This window comes from Sciurus carolinensis, chromosome 7, assembly GCF_902686445.1.
Source record: "Sciurus carolinensis chromosome 7, mSciCar1.2, whole genome shotgun sequence".
Taxonomy (NCBI): domain Eukaryota; kingdom Metazoa; phylum Chordata; class Mammalia; order Rodentia; family Sciuridae; genus Sciurus; species Sciurus carolinensis.
This window is the reverse complement of record NC_062219.1, coordinates 128472248-128488213: the sequence shown is the minus strand read 5'-3', so window position 1 is coordinate 128488213 and position 15966 is coordinate 128472248. Positions and strand designations below refer to the sequence as shown.

The 15966-nt window shown below is 36.5% G+C and overlaps 1 protein-coding gene across 1 annotated transcript; it reads left to right on the top strand.

Annotated features, from left to right (window-relative positions):
• The first annotated feature begins 2192 nt into the window (after positions 1–2192).
• LOC124988047 (putative olfactory receptor 1F12P) lies at positions 2193–3134 on the top strand. The gene has a single exon (XM_047557198.1). The coding sequence runs from the start codon at positions 2193–2195 to the stop codon at positions 3132–3134; it is 942 nt and encodes a 313-aa protein (XP_047413154.1).
• Positions 3135–15966: the final 12832 nt, after the last annotated feature.

Genomic DNA, 15966 nt, shown 5'->3' with positions numbered 1-15966 from the left:
TTAATATATTAACCATATTGTCTTAATAAACAGAAATTATGAGTTCAATTATTATCTACAGCTTAGTCAATAGGTTTGCAATAAGGCCACAATTTCTAATGGTAGACAAAGAGGATGGGGAGGAGTGTGGGATATAACATTAATAAGATAAGAAGTGAGTCTATAGAGGCACTATGTTATAGGAGTAGTGAAATCACAATGAAAAGAAATTGGTTATTAGCATGAGAAAAAGGAGAAAGAGGGCTGGGGATATAGTTCAGTTCATAGAGTGCTTGCTTCTCAAGCACAAGGTCCTGGATTCAATCCCCAGCACTGAAAAAAAAAGAAAGAGAGAAAAAAAAGGGAGAAAGAGAGAAAAAAAAAAGGGAGAAAGGGTCCCCAAGGAGACAGATAGATAAGAGGAAAATAAAGATGGTGAGTTATAAAGACAAAAGAAGGATGATGTTTGCTTGGGTTTTTGTTGTTGTTGTTGTTGTTGTTGTTGTGGCTCCATTTTTTATTTTTTTATTTGTTCTAATTAGTTATACATGATAGTAGAATTCATTTATATGTTTTGGTAGATCATACATAAATGGAGTGTAATCTCTCATTTTTCTGATTATACATATTGTAGGATCACATCAGTCATGCAGTCATATATATATATGAGGTAATAATGTCTGTTTCACTCTACTATCATTTCTTCACCCAGGTTACAGAATAGAAGACAGAGGACAAACCCACATAAATACAGGACAATGTTTTAAAGAAGATTTTGAGGGAAGTTTTAGATAGTGTGATCAGAGAATTCCAAAATGAGAAAAGCTCTAGATATTTTTTAAAAAAAATCTTCAGTATGTGTCACAATACTCTAAATGTGAGAAGCTGATCATAGCAAGACACAAGGCTAGAGAGACAAGAAAAGGATCAAAAAGAACCTTATATGCCTCAACAAAGAATTTGGTATTTGGGTTGAAGGCAATTGGAAAACATTGTTTTAAGAAGAAAAGTGAGGAAATTCTTATTTTTGAAGGATAATTCTTTAGAAAACACAAAGGATGGATTAAAAAGGGGAAGATTATTAGAAAAAATACTGATTAGAAAATTTTTGCAGTTCTCCAAATGAAAGATGGTGAGGGTATGCAGGACTGGATCACCCAACTCACAAGTGATAGGATCTTGTTTCAATGTAGACTAACTAACTCCAGAATCCACACTCTCCAGCACCTATCAACCCTCTTATATAGTCCTCTGTTATTCTGAAACTATCTCATCTGCATATGTAAATATCTTCTTAGCTTCCATGAGAATGTTTTCCCCTAAAATCTAATGCCAAGTTTCTTAGATCAAGAACTCTGTCTTCTATTACTTTGTGTTTTCTACAACTCCAAGAAATATAGTAACCAAAGTAATAGCAATGCTTTACAAACATAAACCTCTTCTTTATAATCGTAATTAAAATATTACAAAAACATTGAGAGAGATCTTTTAAATCTGACCCTCTATCTTGACACAGTTTCCTCTGTGTTCACCTTTAATCTTATCTGCACATATTATACACCTACATATGTTAATATAATTTTAATTTAGTTGTAAATATTTTTTGATGTTCATAATTCATTAACTATTTTTAGATGCTTAACTTTTTATACTTGTCAAGCAAATTAATATATTTTCTTTTGACACTTAACCAGATAATTTATTCTTATCTTATGGATCCCAAAGTGTAGGTAGGTGTCTGACTGGTCTCCAAGCAGGATATTTGATATGATATTGGTCAAATATCTGGGAAAAAGTTCTCATTTAAATCTCAATATATGAAGCTGATTAATATGTCAGTCTCATGGATGTGCTCCAAAACACATCACACAGTCAGGTAGCCACGTGCAGTGCAGAATATGCAAATGTTGGTGTCCAACATCAAGAATAGGAAAAAAATCTCTGCCTACTGAAGAGAAATGTATATAGACCCCATGGAAATCACGGACAGGGTGGAGGTTTCAATAAAGGCAGGATAGATGTGAAGACAACTGATGAGGTGGAGAGATATACCCAAGGCTCAATGATGCTTGAAAGAGAGTATCAGAGAAAGCATGTGGTATGTGGAACTAAAACCAGGTAAATATGAAAAAAATACCAATGGACAAATTTTTAACCAAATTTTATTTTATTTTATTTTATTCTATGGGTCTTCAAACAGATATATCCAAGCAATGGAAAAAGAAAACCAAACCAGTGTCTCTGAATTTCTCCTCCTGGGCTTCACAAGTTCTCCAGAGAATCAGGCACTCCTCTTTGCACTTTTCCTATGTCTCTATTTAACAGGGATATTTGGAAATTTACTCATCCTACTAGTCACTGCCTCAAATCGTCACCTCCACACACCCATGTATTTCTTCCTTGCCAATTTATCCTTGGTAGACCTCTGCCTTCCTTCAGCTACAGTCCCCAAGATACTGCTAAACATTCAAACGCAGACTCAATCCATCTCCTATCCTGGATGCCTAGCTCAGATGTATTTCTGCATGATGTTTGCCAACATGGATAATTTTCTTCTCACAGTGATGGCATATGACCGTTATGTGGCCATCTGTCATCCATTGCATTATGCAACTATTATGACCCAGTTCCTCTGTGCCTCTTTGGTGGCTATACCTTGGGTCATTGCCATTTTGAACCCTCTCTTGCACACTCTTATGATAGCCCATCTGCACTTCTGTGCTGATAATATCATCCATCATTTCTTCTGTGATATCAACTCTCTCCTCCCTCTGTCATGTTCTGATACCACTCTTAATCAGTTGATAGTTCTGACTGTGGTGGGACTCCTCTTTGTGGTACCTTCACTGTGTATTCTGGCATCCTATAGTTGCATTGTCTCCACGGTGATGAAAATTCCTTCACTCTCAGGAAAACTCAAGGTTTTCTCCAACTGTGGGTCTCACCTTGCCTTGGTTATTCTTTTCTATGGATCAATCACTGGAGTATATATGAGCCCTTCATCCAACCATTCAACTGAAAAAGACTCAGCAGCTTCAGTAATTTTCATGATCGTAGCCCCTGTACTGAATCCCTTCATTTACAGCCTAAGGAACAATGAGCTGAAGAGAGCTTTGGAAAAAACCCTAAGCCAGAGAAAAATATTTTCCCAATGATTTTTACTGGTTAAAGGAGTTCAAGAAGAGGAAAATCCTAAACTTTTATTGATGTAGACAAATATTCATTCCTCAAGTTCCTGAAAATCCAAAACAAAATATGAAATCAACAACTGAATGTGTCATTAAGACATCACATAGAGCCCAGATTAACATGCAAATATACCATGAGAAGTACAAAATGGAGCATTTCCCCAGAACTTTACTCCTCCTAGAGTACAGAGGAGAAGATAACTATATTAACAGGCATGAAAAACACTAAGGCATGAAATCACTATGTCACCACAGTTTCTAAACCATAACTTCAATGTGAGATCAAAGGAAGAAGATATTGGTAAGGACTTAAAAAGTAAGCAAGGTTGCAATAAAAGGAGAACACTTAATCTGGGTCTTGAAAATGAATGAGTTTTACACAGGAATAATGAGAATATTCAAAACATATGAGGAAGACTTGTAAGTAAGAAGGGGCATGGAATATATGAGTAAACATGTAGGATAAATTAATCTGAATGTAATAAAGAGTCCATATTAAAAACTGGAAAGATCATGGAAAGGATAGTCATTTTTTTACCCTAATGCCTTGTTTTTCTTAATATTTTAGGATTGTTTTATACATTTCCTGTAACCTGTCTTCATTCTCTTATGTAAAAAGCAGGATTTATATACATGTATATGTCTGCATAAATTTCATGCCTGTCTACAAAGAATGTCTTAAGGGCTTATTAACCATCATTTTAACATTTAAAATCCATACTTGTTATTCACCCTGGAATATGCATAGAGTTGCCTACATGAGAAGATTATCACACCTGTTTTGAAAGCATATGTCCTTGAGACTTAATTTGGAACTCATATCTGATTTAACTGGGTATAGCATATCCCCCAAACTCTAAAGATTTGCATTTTTCTATATATGATGTATATATTTTAAGTCACACAATCAAAAAAAATCTCTAAACTTTGCAAAATATATTCAAATATCTTCACATGATATAATAGTTGAAAGGCAGACATGAATATAAAAAGATATAAATAGATTTGGGTGGTTCATAAAAATGCTGCAAGGTCTATAGAAACAGGTTCAAAATCCTACAATCAGATCACAGCCAAAATTGCATACAATTCTTGCTCAGAGCTCATGAGTTCATGGAGTTCACTGTCACTGAATACTGACTGTTGCAGCTCGCCCATTTATGCTGGCTGACCTGGACCCTGGATGCCTATGCTAGCTTGCTGCCACTGCTAAACCACAACTGGACATTTCTGCTACTGCCACCACCACCAGAGAGATTTTCCACTGCCTCTATTTCTTTGCACCACTTATCCTTGATTCAAATGGTAGGCAAGCTGTATCTGATTGTTCAAACAACCTATACCCTTGCCCTAAGTACAAAGGCTGAGAAAAAGAGTATCTCAAATTTTCATCTGTATCAAATTTCATGTTGTGCCTCTGAGATCCCTTTTCAGGACTGAAAGACTTATTTGCCTAATTGTTTGAGTATTACTGACTAATGGCCCTCTCTGAAAGTTTGCACTAATGGTAGTTGTAAAAAAAAATGGATAAAATATTGACCATATTCAAATTAAATTCTGTTACTCAAAATAACCCACAAGGAAAGCAAAAAAGAACATGCTATAAATTGGCAGAGAGTTTTTGCAATACATAACTGCAACAAAAAAATAGTATTTAGAATGAATACACATTATTAAGAAAAATTTAAAGATCTCAGTAGAAAAATGGATGAAAGATATAAACCATTATTTCATAGTAAAGGAAGCATGACAGAAATAAATATTAAAAGATGTCCAGTCTCCTCCGTAAACAGAGGAATATGACGACCATATTTTATAATCACAAACACTGGCAAAAATTGAAAAGTTTGTCAAACCATTAAAGAGAGGATGCATAAACAGAACTGCTAAAGTATGGGTCATGGGTTTATAAATTAGACAAACACTTTGGAAAACAGTACAAAGTGGATTAAAAATGTTCATGCTTTAGGGTCATGCATAATATATACCAAGGGTTATATATTATGATTAATCCCATTTTGTACATCTGAATTCAACCAGTGTGGGGAGTTGAATTGAGGGCTATGAAAAATGACTGCCTGAAGAGTATAGGAAGGTTTTACAGAACAGGTGAAGTTTGTTTTTCATCCCTGTTGCATGGGCTTCCATGTGTTGCTCCAGATAGAAGTTGAGGCCAAAACCACCTGGACACAGTAATGCCGACTTTACAATTCAATGGAGAAAAATAAATGCTTTCTCCTTCAAGCTTAGAGAAATTAAGGACTTAGGTGAAGGAACCTTGGAAATGGTGTCCAAATGCCTCAAGGATCCGGGATGGCTTCAGGGAACTGTAGTCCAAAACCAGCCTGTCATCTGTGGAGTCTCACAATTTCCAGTAGACAGGATCCATTAGAGGTGGTGTAACTTAGTCCTACACTGGAAGTGTCTGATCAGAATCAGCCCTGTGGGAGAGGTTAGTTTGGAGACCCAGGTGTCGGGTCTGGTCCCTCCAAACACTCAAGCCCTTCAGAATACAGCATTATTCTGTGATAATAAATAGAAATAATCTCCTAGTTCCCTAATTTCCCCTTTCATTCAATAAATGGACAATTATGAATCCTTAATAAATATTAACCTGGTATTTAACCTCATGGCACCAGTCAACTAATGAATAATAGCTACAATTAAAATTTACATAGGGTGATATGTGTTATACACAAATGTATGGGTTAAGAATTATGGAAATTTAGACTAGAGTTGAGTAATTCCTTATAAAAAGTAGAATTCTTAAGTCACTCCATTCAGGAAACCCTATGCTATGGTTTGAACATGTGGTGTCTCCCAAAAGTTCATGTGTGAGACAATGCAAGCACATTCAGATGTGAAATGAATAAATTATGAGAGTTGTAACCTAATCAGTGGCTTTCTCCACTGATGGATTAACTGGGTGGTTACCTGTAGACAGGGAGGGTGTGGCTGGAGGGGTAGGTTACTGGGATGTGCCTTAGGGGTATATATTTTCTCCCTGGTGAGTGGAGCTTTCTCTGCTTCCCAGTGCCCATGTCCTGAGCTGCTTTACTCACCACACCCTTCCACCATGAATTTCTGCCTTACCTCAGGCCCAGAGCTATGGAGTCCACTGTCTAAGGATCTCTGCAACCATGAGGCAAAATAAACTTTTGATCCTCTGTTTTCGTCAAGTCTTTTGGTGATGAGAAAGAATGATGAGAACACCATGCAACTGGTCTCACCATAAGTCTGCAGTTCACTCCCACTTCCTCACCTCTATTCCTATTCTCTCCTTTCTCAATCTTTCTCATCCTTTATTGTCCAATGTAATCCCCACTATATCTAGTAAATATTTGCTACCATTCACAATTTCTCTATCTAAGAACCACTAGGATCTTCATTGTTTTCTCCATACAAATCATTTAGTACTTCAATTTCAACAATTAATAACCATTTGCAATATGTTGTCATATAAAACATTTTATTTAAATACTTTATATCTCATGTGTTTTATGTCATTCCAAACTATTACCATTTTTTGTAGATCATAATACAGATTTTCCAGTCATAATTTACATACTAACCAAGTTAGCATCTCCAGGGGCAGGGTCCAGGAATCTGCTTCTAGCAAAGTTCCCATATGATGATTAGGCAATAAGCCCAGCACTGCACCCAGATTTTCTTGTAACATACTGCCATATAAATTCGTGCTCAGTACTTTGTAATAAACTGTCAGTGCATCAGACACATTGAAATCCTCTGTAGAAGAAACAAAGATTGATATTTGACTTTTGCTTTTGTACTCTAGGGTTTCACTTATAAACTCTGTTATTCATATTATTCAGTTTTTCAGTATAAAAACTAACCTGACCTTTCCCATAAACTAATAAGACTAATGAAATTAATAAATTCAATAAAAAGAGAAGACTGATAAGTGGATTGTAGTGCTGACATTGTATTTCATTTTATTGGTAAGATGAGGAGCCTCGATAGCCAAAACTTGGACTGAGCCAGGAAACTAAGAAGACAGAAGAGACTGTTGGGACAGAAGAAAACTTACTGAGACTTTTGGGGACGGAACCAGTTACACTGACTGCAGTGAACATCTGATTCTGATGGACAATTTCCCTATTCTATTATTTCAGATATTTATAAGTAATCCTAGCTCCAAAGTCTGAACAGATAATTTAAAACAGATAACAACCCAGCTTCTGTTTTCTTAACACTTCTATGAATATATATTGCAGTCCACTCCAGAAATGAACAACATATTAATCCCCACAATGTTCAACAGGTCATTCTGCTAAGAAGCTTCTATTGACTCTCCAGTGCCTAAAAATACTCTAAATTTATAAACCTGAAATGTGATGTTTTCTACAACCATCACCATAATTATCTACTAAACATTTTGCTTTCTCACTTCTGTTTTCCTACCCTTAACCAATTGTTCAAACTGTTTTCATGGGGAAAAGATAATTTTATTCCTTGCCCAGAATATTTCTAAGACACAGCATATATTTGTGTTATGACCAAGTTTAAAAAAAAATGGATGAGTTGAGAAAATGTCATTAAAAGATAAAAGAAGCAAAAGAGAGAGAATCAGAGGACAAAAATAAAAAATAATAATAGAAAAAAATACAGTGACAGCAAGGTACATACACTGATATACTCAGGACATAATTCATAGTTACTTAGAATTTGATCCGTATCTTAACATCTGGTCTTTATTATTGTACTTAGACTTGTAAATTTCTTTTATGTCCTTATAAATAGTTAACTCTACTTCTAAGGACTACCTTCAAGCCAGAGATCCAAGATGGTGGACTAGAGGGAGGCTGTGTTCCTTGTTGCTCCATAATTCAAATTTCAAGTAGAGGAATATCTGTTTCTCTATAAGGCAGTCTTTGCTGTTTATCGATTCCCTGCTGTTTACCCCATTCGTCCATCTACTTTCACCTACTTTTTAAGTGCAGATCGCTCACTGACTGCTGCCTATCATTGACCATTTGCTCATTTGCCTGCCATTGCCTGCCCATCACATCTCTTTCACTTACCCATCATCTACCACCCAAGGTCCACTGCTGATCATCCATGGGTACCCTGCAGCCCACCCAAAGATCACCAGTAGATCACCTGATGCCCACTGTTGCCTGGAAGTCCATTGTCACAGTACCCACAGTTTTTTGTTTTTTGTTTTTTGCATGTGGCTACCACCATTTTGAGACAACAGCCAGGACCTGAAGGACCAACAGCTTGACCAACTCCACCCTGCCAATGGGGGGAAATTGCAATGCCCCAGATCCACACTGCTAGAAGGGAAGATACATAAACAACATGAAAAAACAAGGGAAGAAAGTGTTCCAAACAAACCAATATTCTGTATTAATATGGTAGAAGCATGGTAGAAGAAATGTCAGAAAAAGAGTTCAGAGTATAAATAATTAGGATTATCTGTGAAGCAAACAATGAGATAAGAGAGCAAATGCAGGCAATGGATGATCACTCCAATAAACAGTTAAAAGAGAAGCTGCAGGAAGCAAAAGATCATTTCAATAAAGAGATAAAGATTCTGAAAAAAAACAACAAACAGAAATCCTTGATATGAAGGAAACAATAAACCAAATAAAAAAATTTGATGGAAAGCATCAGCAACAGACTAGATCACTTGGAAGAGAGAACCTCAGACACTGAAGAAAAAATATTTAATCTTTTTTTTTATTGTAAACAAATGGGATACATGTTGTTTCTCTGTACATGGAGTAAAGGCATACCATTTGTGTAATCATAAATTTACATAGGGTAATGTTGTTTGATTCATTCTGTTATTTTTCCCTTACCCCCACACCTCCCACCTCTCTTTCCCCTCTATACAGTCCCTCCTTCCTCCATTCTTGCCCCCCTCCTACTCCCCGTTATGTGTCATCATCCACATATCAGCGAGATCATTCATCCTTTGGTTTTTTTGAGATTGGCTTATCTCACAGCATGATATTCTCCAATTTCATCCATTTGCCTTCAAATGCCATAATTTTATTATTCTTTATGGCTGAGTACTATTCCATTGTATATATATATATATATATATATATATATACCACAGTTTCTTTATCCATTCATCAATTGAAAGACATCGAGGTTGGTTCCACAATCTGGCTATTGTGAATTGAGCAGCTATGAACATTGACGTGGTTGTATCTCTGTAGTATGCTAATTTTAAGTCCTTTGGGTATAGACCAAGGAGTGGGATAGCTGGGTAAAATGGTGGTTCCATTTCAAGCTTTCTAAGGAATCTCCATACTGCTTTCCAGAGTGACTGCACTAATTTGCAACCCCACCAGCAATGTATGAGTGTACCTTTTTCCCCACATCCTCGCCAACACCTATTGTTGCTTGTATTCTTTTTTTTTTTTTATTGTAAACAAATGGGATACATGTTGTTTCTCTGTCTGTACATGGCGTAAAGGCATACCATTTGTGTAATCATAAATTTACATAGGGTAATGTTGTTTGATTCATTCTGCCATTTTTTCCCTTCCCCCCTCACCCCTCCCACCCCTCCCCTCCATCTATACAGTCCTTCCTTCCTCCATTCCTGCTCCCCTCCCTAAACCCAACTCCAACCCCAACACTAACCCTTCCCACCCCCCATTATGTGTCATCATCCACTTATTAGCGATATCATTCTTCTTTTAGTTTTTTGAGATTGGCTTATCTTACTTAGCATGATATTCTCCAATTTCATCCATTTGCCTGCAAAATGCCATAATTTTATCATTCTTTATGGCTGAGTAATATTCCATTGTATATATATACCACATTTTCTTTATCCATTCATCAGTTGAAGGACATCTAGGTTGGTTCCACAATCTGGCTATTGTGAATTGAGCAGCTATGAACATTGATGTGGCTGTATCTCTGTAATATGCTGATTTTAAGTCCTTTGGGTATAGGCCAAGGAGTGGGATAGCTGGGTCAAATGGTGGTTCCATTCCAAGTTTTCTAAGGAATCTCCACACTGCTTTCCAGAGTGGCTGCACTAATTTGCAACCCCACCAGCAATGCATGAGTGTACCTTTTTCCCCACATCCTCGCCAACACCTGTTGTTGCTTGTATTCTTGATAATCGCCATTCTAATTGGGGTGAGATGGAATCTTAGGGTAGTTTTGATTTGCATTTCTCTTATTACTAAAGATGTTGAACATTTTTTCATATGTTTGTTGATTGCTTGTAGATCTTCTTCTGTGAAGTGTCTGTTCATTTCCTTAGCCCATTTGTTGATTGGGTTATTTGTATTCTTGGTGTAGAGTTTTTTGAGTTCTTTATATATTCTGGAAATTAGTGCTCTATCTGAAGTATGAGTGGCAAAAATTTTCTCCCACACTGTAGGCTCTCTCTTCACATTGCTGATAGTTTCCTTTGCTGAGAGAAAGCTTTTTAGTTTGAATCTATCCCAGTTGTTGATTCTTGCTTTTATTTCTTGTGCTATAGGAGTCCTGTTAAGGAAGTGATCCTAGGTCGACATGTTGAAGATTAGAACCTACTTTTTTTTTCTATAAGATGCAGGGTCTCTGGTCTGATTTCAAGGTCCTTGATCCATTATGAGTTGAGTTTTGTGCAGGGTGAGAGATAGGGGTTTAGTTTCTTCAGTTGCATATGGATTTCCAGTTTTCCCAGGACCATTTGTTGAAGAGGCTATCTTTTCTCCATTGCATATTTTTGGCACCTTTGTCTAGTATGAGAAAATTGTATTTATTTGGGTTTGTGTCTGTGTCCTCTAATCTGTACCATTGATCTACCTGTCTATTTTGGTACCAATACCATGCCATTTTTGTTACTAAGGCTTTGTAGTATAGCTGAAGTTCTGGTATTGCAATACCTCCTGCTTCACTCATCCTGCTAAGGATTGCTTTAGCTATTCTGGGTTTCTTATTCTTCCAGATGGATTTCATGATTGCTTGCTCGTTTTCTGTAAGGTACGTCATTGGGATTTTAATTGGAATTGCATTGAATCTGGATAGCACTTTTGGTAGTATGGCCATTTTGACAATATTAGTTCTGCCTATCCAAGAACATGGGAGATCTTTCCATCTCCTAAGGTTTTCTTTAATTTCTTTCTTTAGTGTTCTGTAGTTCTCATTATAGAGGTCTTTCACCTCTTTTGCTACATTGATTCCCAAGTATTTTATTTGTTTCGAGGCTATTGTGAATGGGGTAGTTTTCCTAACTTCACTTTCTGAAGATTCATCAATTATGTATAAAAATGCATTGGATTTATGAGCATTGATCTTGTTACCTGCTTCTTTACTGAATTCACTTATGAGTTCTAAAAGTTTTCTGGTGGAATTTCCTGGTTCCTCTAAATATATAATCAGGTCATCAGCAAATAGGGATAGTTTGAGTTATTCTTTTCCTATTCGCATCCATTTAATTTCCATGGTCTGTCTAATTGCTCTGGCTAGAGTTTTGAGGACAATGTTGAATAGAAGTGGTGAAAGAGGGCATTCCAGCCTTGTTCCAGTTTTTAGGGGGAATGCTTTCAGTTTTTCACCATTTAGAGTGATATTAGACATGGGCTTAGCATAGATGGCCTTTACAATGTTAAGGAATGTTCTCACTGTCCCTATTTTTTCCAGTGTTTTGAGCATGCAGTGCTGCTGTATTTTATCAAATGCTTTTTCTGCATCTATTGAAATAATCATGTGATTCTTGTCTTTAAGTCTGTTGATATGATGGATTATGTTTATTCATTTCCAAATGTTGAAGCAACCTTGAATCCCTCAGATAAAACCCACTTTATATGGTGCACTATCTTTTTAATATATTTTTGTATGTGATTTGCTAAGATTTTGTTGAGAATTTTTGCATCAATGTTCATTAAGGATATTGGTCTGAAATTTTCTTTCCTCGATGTGTCTCTGTCTGGTTTAGGTATCAGGGTAATATTGGCTTCATAGAACGAGTTTGGGAGGGTTCCCTCCTCTTCTATTGCATGGAATACTTTGAGGAGTATTGGAATGAGCTCTTCTTTAGAGGTTTTGTAGAACTTGGCTGAGAACCCATCTGGTCCTGGACTTTTCTTTGTTGGTAGGCTTTTGATGACTTCTTCTATTTCATTACTTGAAATTGATCTATTTAAGTTGTGTATGTCCTCCTGGTTCAGTTTAGGTAATTCATATGTCTCTAGAAACTTGTTGATGTCTTTGATATTTTCTGTTTGTTGGAGTATAGATTTTCAAAATAGCTACTAATTATGTTTTGTATTTCACTCATGTCTGTTGTGATATTTCCTTGTTCATTCCAAATTTTAGTAATTTGATTTTTCTCTCTCTTTCTCTTTGTTAGTGTGGCTAGGGTTTATCAATTTTGTTTATTCTTTCAAAGAACCAACTATGTATTTTCTTAATTTTTTCTGTTGTTTCTTTTGTTTCAATTTCATTGATTTCAGCTCTGATTTTAACGATTTCCTGTCTTCTACTACTTTTGGTGTTGGTCTATTCTTCTTTTTCTAGGGCTTTGAGCTGTAGTGTTAAGTCATTTATGTTGATTTTTTCTTCTTTTATTGAATGTGCTCCATGAAATAAATTTTCCTCCATGAACTGCTTTCATAGTGTCCCAGAGATTTTGATATGATGTGTCTTTGTTATCATTTACTTCTAAGAATTTTTTTATTTCCCTCCTGATGTCTTCTGTTGTCCATTCATCATATAATAGCATATTATTTAATCTACAGGTGTTGGAGAAGTTACTGGTTTTTATTCTGTCATTTATTTCTAATTTCAATCCATTATGATCTGATAAAGAGTACAAGGTACTATCTCTATCTTCTTGTATTTGTTAACATTAGCTTTGTGGCATAAAAAATGGTCTATTTTAGAGAAGGATCCATGTGCTGCTGAGAAGAAAGTGTATTCACTGTTTGTTGGATGGTATAGTCTATATATGTCCGTTAAGTCTAAATTGTTGATTGTGTTATTGAGATCTATGGTTTCTTTATTCAATTTTGTTTGGAAGATATGTCCAGTGGTGAAAGAGGTGTGTTAAAATCACCTAGTATTATTGTGTTGTGGTCTATGTGGTTTCTAAAATTGAGAAGGATTTGTTTGACATACATGGATGAGCCAATGCTTGGGGCATAGATATTTATGATTGTTATGTCTTGCTGATTTATGCTTCCCTTAAGCAGTATGAAATGTCCTTTATCCCTTCTGACTAACTTTGGCTTGAAGTCCACATTATCTGAAATGAGGATGGATACTCCAGCTTTTTTGCTGTGTCCATGTGCATGGTATGTTTTTTCCCAACCTTTCACCTTTAGTCTATGGTATCTCTTTCTCTGAGATGAGTCTCTTGCAGGCACCATATTGTTGGATTTTTCTTTTTAATCCAATCTGCTACTCTATGTCTTTTGATTGATGATTTCAGACCATTAACGTTCAGGGTTATTATTGTGATATGATTTGTATTCCCAGTCATTTGACTCATTTTTTTTTTACTTGACTTGGTTTCTCCTTTTATTTGGCTACTCCTTTAGGCTAGTTCCTCCCTTTGCTGATTTGCATCATTGTTTTTCATTTCTTCCTCATGGAATATTTTGCTGAGAATGTTCTGTAATGTCGGCTTTCTTTTTGTAAATTCTTTTAGCTTTTGTTTATCATGGAATGATTTTATTTCATCATCAAATGTGAAGGTAAGTTTTGCTGGGCATAAGATTCTTGCTTGGCATCCGTTTTCTTTCAGGGCTTGGTAAATGTTGTTCAAGGCCATTCTAGCTTTTAGGGTCTGGGTTGAAAAATCTGCTGGTATTGTTATTGGTTTCCCCCTGAATGTAATTTGATTCTTTTCTCTCACAGCCTTTAAAATTCTGCCTTTATTTTGTATGTTAGGTATTTTCATTATAATGTGCCTTGGTGTGGGTCTGTTGTAATTTTGTGTATTTGGAGTCCTATAAGTCTCTTGTACTTGATTTTCCATTTCATTCTTCAGATTTGGGAAATTTTCTGATATTATTTTATTGAATAGATTATTCATTCCTTTTGTTTGTTTCTCTAAGCCTTCCTCAATCTCAATAATTCTTAAAGTTGGCCTTTTCATGATATCCCATAATTCTTGTAGATTCTGTTCATGATTTCTTACCATCTTCTCTGTTTGGTCAACTTTGTTTTCAAGATCAAATATTTTTTCTTCGATATCTGAGGTTTTGTCTTCCAGGTGTTCTATTCTATTGGTTATGCTTTCTACGAAATTTATAATTTGGTTTATTGTTTCCTTCATTTCAAGGATTTCTCTTTGGTTTTTTTTCAGTATCACTAACTCTTTATTGAAATTATCTTTTGTTTCCTATATTTGCTCTTTTAACTGTTGATTGGTGCAATCATTTAATGCCTGCATTTGCTCTTTCATCTCATCATTCAATGCCTACATTTGATCTTTCATCTCCTCATTTGCTCCCCTGATCATTTTAAGTATGTACATTCTGAACTCCCTTTCTGACATTTCTTCTGCCATGCTGTCATTGGGTTTTATTGATATAGCATCTAGGTTTGTTTGGGACATTTTCTTCCCTTGTTTTCTCATATTGGCCAGATATCAGTGGGACTCTGAGATATTGCAGATTTCCTCTATTGGCTTAATATGTCCCTGTAGATTTCCAGTATATCACTTCCCAGCCTTCAGTAGCCTGAAGTCTTGGAGGAACTTGAAAATGCAGTGCTTCCAAAGAAAGCTGCCCCTAGCCCAGGGCTGGGGGCTAGCTCTGCATGGGAACAACCTCTCACTGGGCAGGCCTGCTCCAAGAAGCTGGCTGTGGAACGGGCCTGCCGCAGATGGAGCCTGGCTGCTGGGAAAGCCTCTCACTGTCCTGCCCTGGTCCAAGAAGCTGCCTGAGGGCCAGGGCCCACCGCTGTGTCCAGGGCTGGGGGTTGGCTCTGTGTGGAAAAGCTCTCACTGGGCGAGCCTGCTCCGAGAAGCTGGCTGTGGACCCAGCCTGCCACCGGAGGGAGCCGCGCTGCTTGGGGGAAGTCTCTCACTGCCCTGCCCTGGTCCGAGAAGCTACCTGCAGGCCGGGGCCCGCCTCTGGGTCCAGTAAAATATTTAATCTTGAAAACAAAGTTCACCAAACAGAAAAGATGGGAAAAATCATGAACAGAACTTCTAAGAACTATCAGATAACATGAAAAGACCAAATTTAAGAATTATTGGGATTGAGGAAGGCACAGAGATAGAAACTAAAGGAATGAACAACCTATTCAATGAAATAATATCAGAAAATTTCCCAAGCCTAAAAATGAAATGGAAAAGCAAATACCAGAAGCTTACAGAACACCAAATGTACAGAATTACAACAGATCCTCACCAAGGCACATTATAATGAAAATGCCTAACATTCCAAGTAAAGATAGAATTTTAAAGACTGCAAGAGAAAAGCATCAAATTACAAATAGGAGGAAACCAATATGAATATCAGCAGATTACTCAACCCAGACCCTAAAAGCTAGAAGGGCCTGGAACAACATATTTCAAGCTCTGGTGGAACATGGTTACCAACCAAGAATCATACCCAGCAAAACTAATCTTCAGATTTGAAGACAAAATAAAATCCTTCCATGGTAAACAAAAGTTAAGAGAATTTACAAATAGAAAGTCTGTGCTACAGAACATTCTCAGCAAAATATTTTATGAGGAAGAAATGAAAAACAACAATGTAAGCAAAGGGAGGGAAAGGAAAATGTAATCAAAGGAAAAGATAATCAAAGAAGAAACCAAGTCAAGTTAAAAACAAACAATAAGCCCAAATGACTGGGAATACAAATC

Bases quoted from the DNA above. Each gene is read 5' to 3' on its own strand.
- LOC124988047 (XM_047557198.1), top strand. From the start codon at position 2,193: ATGGAAAAAGAAAACCAAACCAGTGTCTCTGAATTTCTCCTCCTGGGC.